General features: G+C 36.7%; 1 protein-coding gene across 3 annotated transcripts in view; it reads left to right on the top strand.

Moving 5' to 3' along the window:
- Alpha-man-ia (alpha-Mannosidase class I a) overlaps positions 1 to 16,733 on the top strand; it is a 218,109-nt gene that overhangs the window by 86,936 nt on the left and 114,440 nt on the right. For all 3 annotated transcript variants that reach the window (XM_072009292.1, XM_072009291.1, XM_072009293.1), the window contains one exon: positions 15,409 to 15,624. In XM_072009292.1, coding sequence (XP_071865393.1) covers positions 15,409 to 15,624 — 216 coding nt within the window. The remainder of the gene's footprint in view (positions 1 to 15,408; positions 15,625 to 16,733) is intronic.

Here is a 16,733-nt window from a genome sequence, read left to right as displayed (position 1 = left end):
AATTGTTACATAACAATCTACGACGTACAATTTGCCACTTATCAATGCACTGACATTGTTAGCTACCATGTAAATTATTGTACCAAAAGAGCCTCGTAATTATCCTTTTCTGCGCCCGATAAATACTTCTCTAAATTGGTTCAAATTCCATTCACGAAACTCCCATTCGTCCTAAAATCGCGAATAAATCCTATCTGTTTCTTTTTCCTTTTCCATTTTAACCGAAGCTGAATCCCGTTTCGCAGTCTAATAGCGTGTTATTTTTACGATCGTAGGATATAATTAGTTCTGTAATTGGATCCCAGGGAACACATAGTCGCGAATTCTCCGCGGTAAGCTTTGCGAAACGTTTTGGAGCTTCACGCCGTTATATACGGGAGCTTATAGATCTCCCGGTTAGTCGAGGTACACATCGTTCATTCCGAACGAAGCAATTTGCTTTGCGAGTGGACTCGCGTAATTCACGAAATGGGTAAACCACGTTCGGGATAGATCTCGATTTACTGTTCACGCTGCATCTTGAATAGATCCCGTTTACGGGGGCCGATCGTCGCGCGAATAAAAACCCACCCTCATTTAACTTGCTCCCGGTGATTCGACGTTCTCGATTATTTTGAATATAGATTGCTTGTTTAAGGGAAAATTTGCCCCCGGTGTTCCACGAGATTAGGCCAAGTGTTTGCTAACCGAAACGAATATTAAGTGTTTTTTTTTTTTTTAACGTTATAAACATTCGTGTAGGTTTTGTTAAATTTACGGCGCAATGTTGCCTTTTCTTGTTAATTCGAATTTTATTGAAACGTAAAATTGTATTATATAAAATTGTGATTTTCGAACAGCGGAGGTGTTAAGTGCAAATTATTTTCCTACTTTCCAATGTTCCTTTTTGAAACTTATTTTTATTTAAATTGACGTGTCAAACTAAATATAAATTTAATTTCTGATACAATTTTGTTCTTCTTCGTACTTTCGAATTTTCTTTCGATATAAAAGTTCAATTATTTTTTAAGTGACTTTGAAGAAATCGAAGATAGAAGCTCTATAACAATGTACATCAAACTTATTTATTCAATCGGCATAAACATTGATAATAATCAAGCTCGAAGCGAAAGCTTCTTTCGTACGGGTCAAAGAAATCTTAAGCAATATCCGAGCCAGATTTCTGTAATAACAGAAACTCGTGTAACATTGTTCGAATGACGTCACAGTCGATTCCATACGACGCAACGTCGATCTGATTACATTAGCCAAGCAGCGTCTCTGCTCAAACGATCGCTAATCCCGACGTATTAGGGATCGTGCTTTAAACGTTGTCTCTAATTATCGGCAAGCATGTAAATCGTGTATACCAACGTACCTATCTGCGTACGAGAATATACTGTTTCAATTCTATGGAAAACGCTTATGTCTCTAGACAATACTTGTATAGTAACTATGCTTTCAGAACATTCTACTGATACGTTCCTTCGTTACAATTAACAACACGTTAGTCAGCAACGTTGCTGGTTTTACGAAAAGTACCTATTGAGAAGAATCGTATATTTTCAAGGATAAAAGTTATTCTTAGCAGGATCTTTTAAAGGGTTTTATGTTTTTATGGAGTTAAAAAGTTGGGAGAAACTTTGCGGTTTAACTGTGACGGGTTGTACAAATAAGTTTCACAAGAGAATTATACTTTGTCAGGATGGATTATTTTTATTGTTGGCGATTAAAGAGAATGATCTTGAATTTCTCAGAATTTGTTCATTTGTCACTGAACAACCTGGTATCTATCAGAAAAATGAATTATCAGAAGGCTTTCCGCATAGAAATCTTTGCGAGGTAGTTGCTTTGGTTTAATTTTTTAATCTAATTTTAAACTTCAATTTTAGCTGGAATTTCATTAAATTTAACGTAAATATAAATTATTGTCATTATTATTACGTTAATGAAAAGTAAAATAAAATTCTGAAAACGAATGAGGCAAAAGAATGGAATTGTCAGAATAGAAAATATGTGGATCAAGTATAAGGGATGTAAAAAATAATAGAAACAAAAATTTCGGAAGTAAAAGAAATCCACAAGAGTGGAAAAAAACATTTGAAAGCATACGAGAAGGACGATATCTACGAGAATACGTAAATTCTAATAGATAATAAAAAATAATAAAAAAAAAGAAACAAATACGAAGAATAATGTAATATGAGAACAACTGAAGCAACATAATCCTTGAAGCTTGTTCAATTTTACGGTCTCGCTGTGTCGTGGAAACTATTCTGCCGTCAGGAGAAGCATCTTCTTCGAGTCTGATTACCATTTCCGGTGTGGGGAAGGCGCTTGGTACGCGCGATGATATTCGAACGAATGGACCTTCCGACAAAGTCGCATTGTCTGCCGAACGAGCGGGTCTGGTACAATAGAAGCGGTTCCTTTTAATGAGACGTTGGCTAAGGGAGAAACGATAGACGTCGGAAGGGGGCGAAGGGTGCCGGATAGGTACAGGGTGTTGCATAAATCGCGAACATTGGTATCGGTTAATGAGAAATTCGATGAAGCACAAAGCTTACGTGAAATGTATGGTCGATATTCTATACGCTACCGTGCATCCAGAATAAACTGAAGGTATTCGATATCTACATTAAAGTTTATTCAGTCTGTGAAATTTGAAGTAAAGCTTGATGATGTTCGTTTAGTCTAAGTTTAAACAAATAGAAATATATGGAATTATAACGCATGCACAGAGCAGTACCACTGCTGATTTGGACCCATAAATATTATTGACGATATTTAATGTAGTGTACGAGATGCGTTTAAACTGTATTTCGAAGATCTGTAAAACGTATTTCGATGATCAAAGTGCGGGATGTTGTTATTTTTGTCGCCTAGAAGACACACGTAGGAATTTTGTAGATTCTCTGATTTAGCAGAATGTAGAAAATTTTGGGACGAGTTGAAAAACACGTGTCTAGCTTTAGAAGAAAATAAAAAGGAATCTTCGATTAATTTAATTTCACTAAGCTAGATCTTTAATATTCCTACTTACATTAAAACACTTGCTTCTGTCGCAAGAATTTTACAGCTTCGCTCTGCGAAAGGATAAATTACAAATAACCTGTCTACCAAGCAACGAAAAAAAAAAAAAACATCCAGCCAAGGCAACGTACCACGACAAGCAAAAAATCTCTCCATGAAACCCAAACCACCTTCCGTGTGGACTGCCTGGAATTCCAAACACTGCCATTTCTACCTTTTCACCCAAGAGCAACCCTCGAATCGTATCCCAGGCACGCAAGAACACCTTGTACATTTCCATCGTGGTACAAAGACAGAAACGCCGGAGGACAGAGAGAAATCGTGTTGTAAGCGGTCCGTTGCAGGGAGCTTTCATTCACAGATCAAAGAATAAGATCACGGGTGAAATGGCGAGAAGGGTGTCGGTCGCCTGGGCGAAGAATAATTCACGCTATTAGCTGAAAGCACAATAACCGCGATTCAACCCACGACAATAAACAAAGACATAATTATAGTATACCTCCGGAGGGTCGTCGTCGGCGTAGAATTCCGGTCCTTGCATCTTTTGCCTTCTCTGTCGCTGTTCGTCTTTGTCTATTTACAACGTTGGTCGATCCAGGCAAGAAACTGGTATGTTCGAGTGTGCTGTTGCTAGAAGAGAAATGGCAAGATTATAGATCAAAGTTTTATATTATATAAAATATAAATTATATTTTATATTTTATATAGAATACACCCTACAAGAATTAAGATAATATTCTATATTATATAATCTGTAGAATTAAAATGATATTCTGCGATAAATTTTGCGTATTTTACACGAAGTACTTTGCGAAAGTAGTTCTGATAGAGCTCAAGCGTCTTGTTTCTTATTATTAGGTCGTCCGAAGAATGTCTCTTTCGCAAACGTGTTTTTTTACAACAATGCACCTTCATACGAACGCGAAACCAAGGCTGTGAAATGTCGCGGTGTTCGTCTCAACAGAACACAATTCGACAAAATAATATAAAACAAAAAACGTTGTGCGTCTATTATTTCCTCATAAAACGAAAGAAACTTTTCGGACAACCTAATATATTTATTTTTCAAATTTTACATCTTTATTATAGATCTCTACCATATCTTTTACACCAGCAATACTTAAATTCTGGAGGTGCCGTTTGTAAACGGTGCTAGGCGTGCAAGACGCGCGGAATCTCGCGTTCCCATAACATTCCGGCTCTCACGACGGTTGCATAGTCAAGCGGAATCACGGGTTCAACGTGTTTCATCGGAACTCACCGGTGCTCTAGATTGATTAAACCGTGGTCTATGATAGATATCTTGGCAAATTTCACGAAGACGAAACTGCCGACTGATACCTGCACAGCTACCTCGAAGTCGTGTCTTTCCGTTGACTTGCTCTATTTGGAAACTCGTAGTTAAGGAATTGCCAGATACTTGACGATCGGTACGACGATTTCGCCGATTGGAGTTTAACTTCTCGGATAAAGCTGATCGTTTACGCAGCTTACAGATTTGCTTTCTTAATTACATTTTATACACTCTTAAATTTTATACGCTCTTTATTTAAAATAAGATGTAAAAGTACTAGTTAAAAATATCTCTATGCATTAACGACACAAGAATACTATTAAAAAGTGTAGATTGTATATTAAATTCGTCCATCGGTGATTCTGTCAGATTCGACAACTTGTTCGTTGCTTTTTCTCATTTTATACATTTTCTTTTTTTTTCTTTTTTGCTTTATCACATTTTACCATTTCACCGTTTTAAAATATCCTGTTAACACGCTTTCACCTCTCCGATTTTCTTCTACTCACCAAAGAAAAATTTTCTTTTGTCAAATCATCGTTGCATCTGTTCACGATGATTATCCTGGATGATTTCCAGTTTTTACATTATCCTACATTTTTCCTTGTATCCTTAACAATGGAAGGAACGACGCTGGAATCGTTGTATCTTCCGTTGAAAGATGTCGTTCCGCGTCTTTCCATCGTTAATGACATCCGATAACGAGTCGACGCTATAATTGGGCTCGCCCTGCCGTGAAGATTGGTTGCCGCTTCGATGCTTCCTGGCGATCCTTCAGGACGTCGAAGGAGGCCTCCGCGTGCATACGTATCTCGCAAATCTCGCTGCGTTCCTTAGGAACCCCTGCAAACTGAACGTAATTTTACGGCGAACTGCTGAGGGAAAGTAGGGGAAAACAGGGAAAGACAGACAACAACGTTAGCAAATATCTCACCTGATAAGTAGAACGCTCGTTTGATAGTCATGCGCTTTGAGAAAATGGGAATTAGATGGCTGTGAGATTATTTAAACTTTTCGTTTTACCGTTTCTTTCTTTCTGAACGCTTCGTTTCCTGAAATGAAGTGAAATAAATATTTACGATATTTAGAAGTTCTCTTTTGAAGATCGAAGATTCAATCAGAAATTTTGTGTAAAGTTTCGCAACGTATTAATGGGAATAAAGATCGTGCTGGGGAGCTAATAAAATTATGTCTCTTTGCTATAAAAATATATTAAATTTAAAATCGGCAAATTGCCAAATTTATTACTCGAAGAACGAATTATTCAGTGTCGAGTATATAACTGCAACTGTTTGTTTATATATTTCAGAGATAATTCTCCTGAGACGTAATATATTTTCTAAATTCTATTACAGTTTTGAGATGTTTAAAATTACTTAAAATCATTACTTCGGACTAGTACAATTCCCTCTTACCTACTTGGTTTACCTATTTGATCCTAAACAAGCTATATCAATTTATCAGTAACCTCTTGAAGCACCCTGTACAGAGTGTCGCTCTACTTAGCATTAATCAAAGGTTTATCGTCAAGAAACTTAGCATTGCGTGTTATACAAGTTCTGGTTTGTAGCCAGTGGCGCCAAAGGATGTTGAACTTTTGGATCCATACAATATAATGTAATATACAGAGTTCAGTGTGCTACAAATAAGATATGAGTGTACGAATATATAGTTGTATTGAACTTGTGCCATCTGTATGCGTCTAACTAGTCTGAAGTTTCGACTAAATTTACCCCGTACCGGTGTCAACGACCAGTAACCAATTATTTAACAAGAAACACAATAAATTTTCTCTCTTTTACTTTATACGCTGAAACCTTGTTAACGATCATTTGCACTCTATACGATTTTCTTGACTTTATGTACAATATATCTTCGACAAGTATTAAGCTGTATTCTTTTTTATTAGCTTCATTAATTAACAGCATTTTACCGAAATGTTGAATATACTATAAAAATTAAAAAGTCGAATAGTCGATGACTTTATAAATGTATAATTTTTAAAGACTGAAATAACTTCAGTATTTCGTTTAAAATGTTTAAGCAACGTTAAATTGCAAGCAGAGTAACAATTATACATGTTGGACAATTTCATTAATGAAATATCCATTTCTACAAATGTACACTTCAAATTGAGATCTAAGTATGATGGATAGTTTGTAGGTATGTGCGATAGTTTCTTAAGAAATACAAATAAAAGTACGAAATTTTATATTATTTCAACAGAAAAAAAAGATTCAACATTAAGATTCTAAAAGTAATAATATGAAAATAATGAGAAACCAAAGAACAAGTTCAAGATGACTGCATCGGAGATGCTAACTTTGAGACAATCGTTTACAAATTAGTTGCCTAATGTTTCTTTAATATTTATCCAGATTTCTCCGCTTCTTGATAACTTCGAATTAATCGGCCAAATTTTCTATTTCTGTTAGATCCTTGCCTAATAACGTCTGACAGGTAATCCAAATATAATTACACGTTACTTTCATGAACCTCCACCTAATAAAATAAAACTCAGCGGCGATTAAAACCAAATCGACATTTTTAGGAAATATACATGACTAATAACGAGGAAAAAATTTCAGTAGCTATTTATTATAAAGCAATTATAATGGAAAATACCAGACTGGATAAAAAGTAAGGAAGCCAAAAGGGTATGAATTCTTTAAAATTCCGAATACCTGTAGTATCTCGGAGAATTTCCCTTTCCTGTTGGACGTTTTCCCTGTTCTTCGTTGCACGTTGTTTATTCTGTCATCGACCCGGATCGTAAAATATTTGCGGTGCGATCCTCGGTATTTCCATGTTATCCGGCAATCTTCCGAAGCTGCAACGAAGATATTTTTAACGAATATCGCGGTCGACGTCAGGTGAACGGAACACACTTACAGCGATCCCCTTGAACCAGAAAGACGAAGAGAAAAAGGTTTCCAACGAGGCGGACAACTTCCGTTTCCATTCCAATCCGTGTACATGTACAAATTGAAATTGTAAACTGTGCACCAGCTTGTATCCTGTCAACAGAAATGAAATTCGAGGAAATCCCTTTATTAAAGAAGTTCGCTATCCCGATAATTTCTTAACGCGTACGAACAAATGATGCTTTGTTGTATTTTGGTATAGCTATTTACCGTTTCAGTTAAAACACTTCTGTAAAACACAGGATATGGTAACTGTACATGCTGAATATCCTATGCACAGTGAGAGTCAAAAGCGAGTGTAGATAAAAAAAAAAAAAAAGAAATTCACATAATATTGTTAATGAAAACAGTTTTTTGTCAATATTTTTATCTTTCTTCCTTTTTCTCTTTTATCCAACTTTACTTTTTTCACTACGAATTCTTCCCTCTATTGCAGAATTCCCTGTATCCGTGATATTTTTCGGTGGCGTGGCCAACTCTGTACGAAGATCGAGATAGCCGAAGCATTTAAAGAGTTGGCGTATCCTCGTAAAGGGCATGGACGATTTTTATGATTCGCTGCACGCTGAGATATTACGCGGTTTCGCTGGCTCCATTAAATTTTGCAGTCACGCAGAAGGATGCCGACTTGGTCTCCATGTTGCGGTTATTCTCTATCTCTTTCTCTCGTTTTATGTGTTTCCGATAAGGTTAAATGATACAGTTAGTTGCAACAATGTAGGCACTTTTAGATAAGATATCATTTTTTGAATAATACAAATGTTTTTAGATTCTTTTTAATTTAGCTTTTGGCACGATAGTAACCGTTTTTTATTCTTTTCGAAATCTGCAATAAAGAGAGGACATCGTAGAGGGAAAAGCAAAAGTGGATGAAAATAGGGAGAAACAGAGAAAAACTATGATACAGGCAAAGAGATGAGGAAACAAAGGAAGTAAATAAAAACAGGGAAATATACACGAAAGAGAGAGGAAAGGAAAGATGGGGATAAATACGCAATAAAGGAAGAATATAGATAGAAGAAAAAAATGTAGACAGGCACGTTGCGAGAGATAAATTCGAACGGTGGAACGAAAAGGGTTGGAGGAGTGGAGATTTATGTATGCAAACGAGACGAATCGCAACAGCGGAGAAGAAAGATACGAGAAGAGGAAAAAAATTGATGAAAATAGAGAGAGACGTGCTTTCCTTCCTCTGGCTAGATTTAGAAACGGTACGAGAAAAGTAACAATATCACGAAATGGAAAAGAAAATCGGAAAACGAAATATCGTTATATAAAATGTTAAGAAATAATTAAAACAAGGAATTGAATTAATTAAAACGTTAAGGAAGTTGAATCCCTTTCTTCTATTATCATTTAAATATGTTTATGCAAATTCAGATTTGCATGAATATAACCGAAGGAATAGAACCTAAAGAGAAATTTATGTCATCCTCGAAATGCTATAGCAAGCACTGAATCTTTGATATTTTGTATATTTTTTCATACCATGCGATGTGAAATTATTAATAGCATGTAGTACGAAATTTCCCCTAAATGTGTAAAAAGTCCGCAATCTAATAATAAAATCAGCATTTTCTCCCATGTTCTGACTGTCGGTGTGTATGTTGGGTTGGCAACTAAGTGATTGCGGATTTTGTCAATACCATCTAAGGACAAAATTCGCAATCACTTAGTTGCCAATCCTATAATTTGTCTTGCAAAATAATCTAACGGAAACCTGAATTGCTTCAATAACAAAGAAAAAAAAAAAAGGAAGAAAAAAAGTAAAGGAAGAAATCGAACAAACGAGAAGAAGGCAGCAGAGAAATTCGAAAAAAGTAAAACACGCGAGTGGAAAAATGGAAACGCAAATGGAGAACAAGAGAAATAGAAACATAGGGATAAAAGGAAGGGATGGAAGGGAGTGAAAGAGTCGATGCCAGATTTCGTGAAATCACTGTGGGACGCCGACATGGTGGTACTTACGCTAGCCAGGGCAATAAATAACGCAAATTGAAAACCGCGGGAAATAAAGGGAGGGAATAAAACCGCGGCCAGATTAAGCACAGTTACACGTGTATATCCGTGGGTCCAGTTTCCTTGTTGTTTCGCATGCGCGCGTTCGTTCGTGCGTTTATGTGACCAGCCAATATACCAGCCCGAATATCTGCACCCTACTGCACCCCGACGCTTTTACGTTCTTTGAGCGCGAACACGTTTCGATCTGACCAATTGGAACGCTCGTACACGCGATATTACCCTCTGTTTTGGCTTTTGAGACGAATTTTATTTTTCGATGACAATTTTCTTTTCTTTCTTTTTTTTTTTTTTACATATAAATTTAACGCTGCATCAATCGCGAAGTTATTAACAGACACGTTTAAAGTATCATGTCGAATATTATAAATTAAGTATTGGTCTTTGACGAAGATGGAAATTTTTATCGGTTGCTTTTGTCAAGAATTCTCTTTTCGTGTTTATTATCTAGGAATTTTTAGTTTCTTAGTCTTGGAAGTATGAGGAAGCAGAGTTATAAGACAGTTTCATTAAATAAAATTATGTCTAACAAGAAATATTATACGACGATCGTAAAATGATAAGCCTTGTAAATAGATGTTATCCTGTAAACGTGTATTTTTTTTTCTATTACAGTTCAGACTAAATATTATAAAATTTGTATTATCGATGGCCGACTAACTTTAATAAACCTAAACGTTAAGGAGCCTGTTTATTCGACTCGTATGCTAAACAAGCTGACAATGGATCGTCGAAATGCCGCTGCTAACAGATTATCTCGCCAAATAGCGACTGTTTGACGTATCAACTAACAGGTATTTACAGAGCTCGCGTTCCCTACAAATAATTGCGTGTTGGCCCTAGCTCGAACAGGACACTGCTGTTTAAACTCATTGCGCCAAAATTAATCACCGCCAATGCCATTAAACCGCTCCTTCTCTATACCCCAATGATAAAAAATATAAACAACTGTTACCATAGTAGCTGGAATTTCGTGTGATTGCTCATTGCTAATCACTGAGTTTCGAGCGATAGAATTTGGTGTTTGAAATAAAGAAGCGAAAGACGAGGAAGAGTATATACTGTATAATTGTATAAAATTATAAAAATGTTTGATCTTAATACTTTTATATTATAGTCATTTTGTTTACAATCGTATCTAAATTGCATATATACATTATTATTATTATATATTATTATATTATATATTATACATATACAATAATGAGATAGTATAATAAATAATGGATCAAGCGAATGTTGAGTGGATTAGTGCTAATAAAAAGTCGAATATGTTTATTAAGTTACAGATACGGTAAATCACCAACTACATTCGCTGTTTAATTAATATTCTAGTTATTGACGAGGACACTTTCCAAAGAGATAGTAATTTCTCTTCGAACATAAAACACATAATAATGAAAGCTCTAATACGTAACGTACGATAGTTTCAAACCTTATCTACTCCAAAAATAAAATCACGTTTAAAGGTCTAGAAGTTCCCGAAGTTATTCCAACGAACGTAATTCATAAATAATATATTCGTATTTCTCCATAGAGAGACCAGTTCTACGGTAGATGGACTTTTATCAATCGAATTCCAGTCACGATCGAATCACACGGTGACTGATCTGTGATCTCCGATATACAGAGCTGTTTGCATCGCGTACCCTGTACTTAATCTCGCGAGCACGCATCGAAGTGGCTTCGTCGACTTTTTCTCTTCTCTTCCTTCTTTCTTTTTTTTTCTTCTAATTTTTTTTTTTTTTTTTTCGTCTTATTTATCCAGTCAGAGCGATGCACGCTCGATCGACCAGCAAGGTTTCTTTCCTCCGTGCTTGCATCCTTTCGAAACCAGCACAGCCCTCTCTGCACGACCGTGCACCGTTTGTTTATTAATGGAAACGCGCTGCAGCATTGCCTTGAAAAGAAATTTTTTCTCCTGGCAAGTTCCAGGATGAGAAGGAGATGGTTCCCTCGAGTGACCTTTTGTTATTCAGTGGGATACCAACCACCAGGGATTTACAAGGGTTTTATGCAGGGTGCCTCGCTCGAAGCTATACGACCTGTTATCTCGTAAACTATTACAGATAACAAGCTTTTTTCTTTGATTTATAAGCAGCATAAGCAACGAATTAAAAATTGCGTATGAATGAATCAAATTTCTTTTAAGATTCCAACGAACTCGATATTAAATTCTAACTCAATTGACCTTTCCTCTATTCAACCTGCAGTAAAGTAGAAATGATAGACTTAGTGAATGCATAAGAACATACAGTTATAGGTCTATAATTTTAACACCTGTCGTATAAGGAGTATACATAAATTGATTAAGAGATACGTAACTGTCCACATAAGACAACTTGTTTCAAGTGTTGCTGTATTTCTTTTTAGTGCAAAACGGAAGGGTTAACAAAAGTATACATAATTTTCTTCTGTTAATTAATAATTTCACTGACTTATTCATTGCATGAACTTACGTGTTTCGTCTACATATTAAAAATAATACGACATAAAGCATCTATCTGTTTTCCTTTACTGGTCGATATGCTTGCCATAGTTTAACGTTCGAATAAAAATAATAATCCACCGTTCGGATAAAAAGCGTTCAGTAAATCGAAATCCTACTGTACCTTAATCCTTCAACGCTAATGTGAAATACGAACACAGCCAACCAATCATCTTTTGTACCAATAGATACAATCATACTTTCGTATTTATAAAAGTACTTACTTCGTTCCATTTCCTGCCTTGTGTTTTGCATTTCATCGTGTTAAAAAACTATGATTGGAGGTAGAATCGCAGGAAGGATACGTGTATTATTATATAAGCAAGAAACAATTTCGCTAGAGAACAAGATTGTACATTTTTGACCGGTTAGATCGAAGAAAATTAAGCGGATTAAAGGTGGAACATCAAAGTTCACGAGAATCTCTTTGCAGGGGGGAAATAATCGGGCAGGACCGCGTACGTCGGCCACGAGGCTCGACTTTGCCGGTTGTTCTTCCTTCCGTATCCTTTCCCGTCGGGCTAATGGTTTAATCCTAACACGGATGTTAACCAGATTACGATCGAAAGGAGGGTAGAGCGTGGAAACCTCTCGTCCTGTACACGTTGCCTGCGTTCACCGCAGAACAAATTAGCCGCGATTACGTGGATAAGGACAAAAAGGGTCGAACGTCGCGATTCGCACCACCACCGGCCACGATGGCTGCCTTCTGCAATTTTCTGCAACGTCGCTCCCTTCCACGGGTGCCAACCTTGGTCAGGATTGTTCCTTCCTTGCCTTCGTCCTCCTCTACTCGCAACCAGATTATGGTTTGGATTTCATGCCGCTGGTTGGATGGAAAAATGCGGTATCTATGCTTCTCTCTAATTTTTGTCGAGACGAGACTTTGAAACGATAGAATGTGATAGTTTGAATTGGCTGAATCGTTTGCATCGTGAATAGAATCTCTTGTTGAATCGATGAAAATCTTGTAGTTAACGGTGATGTTATTCGATCATTTTAATGTTTAATATTTGGTTTATTAAGGCTTTAATCATGATACGCTTTTAACGTTCGATAAGCTGTCAGTTTAACGTGTATAAATAATAACGGAATCAGTCCATGAGACTTTTGGATGAAAACCATGTATGATATTTGGACATTGAATCTGTGAAATTATTACATTTACTGCAAATATTCGCAAAAATTCATACGATCACTCATATAATTATTCGCAAATTCGATTTAAATAATTACGAGCGCATCGTGTGCGCGCAGGCTCGCATTAAAACTCGATCAAAACGCGATTACATCGAATCACCTGGTAGGAAGATTATCCCATCCACGAAACAATGTAGCCAGGTTGTAATAAGAACATTCGCGAAAGTTCATCGACGAGATCAACTGCTCTCGCTCCTCAATCTCTCCCTCCATCTTCATCCGTCATGAATACCGCCGCGTCAAAAAAATTCCACACATCCCACCCCTTTCATCGTTCCCTCGTGAATTTATTGTTCTTTTTTTCGTTCCCTCTCTTTCTCTCCCCTTTCTTTTTTCTTTTTGCTTTTTTTAATTCACGATGACCGCAGAGAAAGGTTGGAGAGAAGGACTCACTTCTGTTGGTGCCACTGGCCAGGGCCCACAGATATTATACTGCCCCCTGAATTATACCGCCATAAAAACGTGATGAAGCGGCTGCGGACTGGCAGAGGCCGGCAAATGGCTCGAAAAATCAAAGAGAACGGGAATAATGGTCAACGAACGGCCGGACAGGCTAATATATTCGTTTTTCTCGGTACGATTCGCGTTGCTGTCCACCCCATCCCTTACGTACCAAGGATCCGTCTATTATTTTCACCAGCAATGACACGTGTGAATTCGCTTCGAATTATTCTGCCAAATTTCGTTCGCCAATTTTTTCCCTCGTTGTACGCATTTTAGGGATTCTTTTGTCTTTCCTTTTCATTTTTGTCCCTATTTAGTAGGGATGTATCTGCGACAATCGTTTGAATTACGTTGAAAGCAGAATGAATTACTGAATGTTCAAACATCCAAATTCTATTAAATATCCAAATCATTAAAGGAATCTTCACTGACTCTCTGACTCTGATTATACTTGCAGTACGAATTGAATGTAAAGACGTGAATATGTGACTTTATACGCGCATCGATTATGACAATTAAGGATGAGACTTTACTGGAGTTTACTTGGGTTTACTGGACATGAAATAAGTATCATTTTGGAATATTTCCCAACGTATCTTTAATTTTGTTGAAGTGGTTTCCACTTCTAAGAAAACTCTACATCTGGTCTTTTAGTTTTCTCAAGCACTGAAGCCATCGACAGCGTATGGACAAAAGACTCGAACGAAGGCAGACCATAAACGGTAGACAGGCGACGATGGTTTCAGGGTTTTCAGTCATAGGGTAACACTGCTAGCGTGCGGATCTGGATCAGCTCAATTATATTCCGATTTGTATTTACACTTCAGTATTTAAAATATATTTTCTACCTTACAATTTATCCTTTGTATTCACATACATCTAATAACCTCAACAAGTTTGTTAAATAATGCGAAATTACAAATTCGACATACTTAATCCTACAGATTTTCTGAAGCTTTAAACAAGCCTCTGTAAATGCTTATGATATACAAAGTATGAAATTAAATTCAATTTAGTATATGGTAAATGTATAGATTTCCTCATAGAGTCCAGAATTTTTCAATTGATAGAAAGGAATTTCTACGTATCTGAGACTGGCCTATTTTCCGAAACATCAACCTCGAAGCTCGCACCGAAATTTGTTTCAGAAATAAAATATAAAAAAAGAGAAACTTTCGTTTCCTGGTATACGATTCGAAGACATCAGAACGAGTACCTATGTTTCCTGGAAAATCTCGGAACATCGTATGCTTCTACGATGGAAAGGCAAACTCGAAGACGGAAGTGCGTTCTTACTGCCAAGAACCCGTGAAGAAGAAGAGTTTGGAGGGGAGGAAGAGAGCAGAAATGCCTGTCAGAGTAGTTGAAGCGAATCTCTTCGAGTACTTGATGATGTCTTTGTCTCGCCATGCATTAGTTTTTCTTGCTCTCCACAAGGAAACTTATCTTGCAACGTAATTACCCATCTGAACACGCGCACCAAGCGATTTACTCGACTGTTATTACATCCACTCTCGACGTTGCCTTGGAATATCAACAATTGAATTATCGTATCTTATTGAAGAATTTCGTAATGAAATTTACGAAAAATTTCTTCATCCGCTGTCCATTCTACTTCGAAATGAGTTCTTCCAAATACGAAAAGTGTCCAATTTCTCGCAACTGAAAGAATTTGATAAAAATTAGAATAAACGATAGCGCAACTATGTTACATCCAATGAACGAAAGTGTACTCGTTATAACGCTATATTCGTAACATGCTATATTTTATTGATAAAGAGTTTGTATGAAAATTCACAGTGTAACAATAATTAGTATATATTTAATTTTCCAGGAACCAAATGATTAAGATCGATGAAATTGGGCAATTTTTGCGTTGTGTGTGTCGCTTATTGAATAAAAATTAGAGTTATAAATTCATTCGTAACCCTGTAATTTATACCGTATACTATATATTTATGATTGATTTACATATATTGATTTTGTTTGAACTGTTTGATCTGATCGCGCTCTTTTTATGTATGCAGATGATGAAACATGGCTGGGACAACTACGTGAGGTACGCCTGGGGAAAGAACGAGCTGAGACCAATCTCGAAAAGAGGCCACAGCGCTAGCATCTTTGGTGCTTCAAATATGGGTGCGACCATCGTCGATGGCCTCGACACCCTGTACATCATGGGTCTACACGACGAATTCAAGCAAGGCCGTGACTGGATCGCTGAGAATCTCGACTTCGATATCGTGAGTACATAGTTTCCTATTTTATTTTTGTTTTTGTCTGTCGGAAAATTGTAGCGTTCGAGAAGAAACGCGTAAACGTTGTGCACGTTCCGATGTTACAAATGGAACGCGTTATTGAATGACGGATTGAATTACGTTATTAATTTGCGAGATAGACATAATTGAAAGAGACGGTGGTACAAGTACTGCGGCAGAATCAAAGGAAGCCACCATTTTCGAAGCTGTTCGCGTAATATTTCAGAAACTTTGCAATTGCATTGGGCGCAATTGATAAAAGATTTTTAGATCGCTTTGATAAATTTCACTTTATCGATGATTTATTTCCTCTAGTGTTGTATTATTACTGCTATATTAATTAATTTACGATATCGTAAAAATGAAATTTGATCGAAAATCAAAATTACTAATTGCATCGGACGTAATGGCTAAGAAATATTTCGATTACATTGAGCGCGATATTTAAACAATTTAAAGGTTTTTTTTATAAGAAAGAGAAATTCCATCAAAGATCGCTAGAAATCCGAATACAATTCGATAATTTCTAAAAAGTTCATATTCTCCATTTTATATTACGAAATCTCAATTCATTAACAATTATCTCGTCCAACCGCTGAAGTGAGATTTTGCTCGCGCAAAACTCGATCGTTTCTTTTCCGTTGAATACACGTATACGTATATCTGTAAAAACGTTTGACTCACGCATCGAAAGCAATTTCATCGAGTCTCACTCTCGATCGACGCTGGAAATCCCGACGAAACGCAGACTCTTGTCGCGTGTGTGCAGTAGTGTGCACACGTCCCTTCGAAATCAACATTTTTCCTTGCCAAACTTCGTGAAAATGTGTTTACTCTAGCCGATGGTCGTAAGACGTGACAATTCTCCCTCGTCGATTCCTCCGTCAAAGGTGAATGCGACTCGAGACATCTCGACGATGCTTGAAATAGTCGGATGACAATTTTTACGAAGGAGTTCTTGAAAGGAAGTAGAATATCGCAGACAGCGAATGATATTTTCAAACTGTCAAATAGGAATTCTTAATACAATTCCATGACAATTGTGAAAATTCTTCGCTATTGAATCACGTGTCATTTTTGTATAACTGATTATA

Source organism: Bombus fervidus, chromosome 8 (assembly GCF_041682495.2).
Source record: "Bombus fervidus isolate BK054 chromosome 8, iyBomFerv1, whole genome shotgun sequence".
NCBI lineage: Eukaryota > Metazoa > Arthropoda > Insecta > Hymenoptera > Apidae > Bombus > Bombus fervidus.
This window is presented reverse-complemented; position numbering and strand designations above follow the sequence as displayed.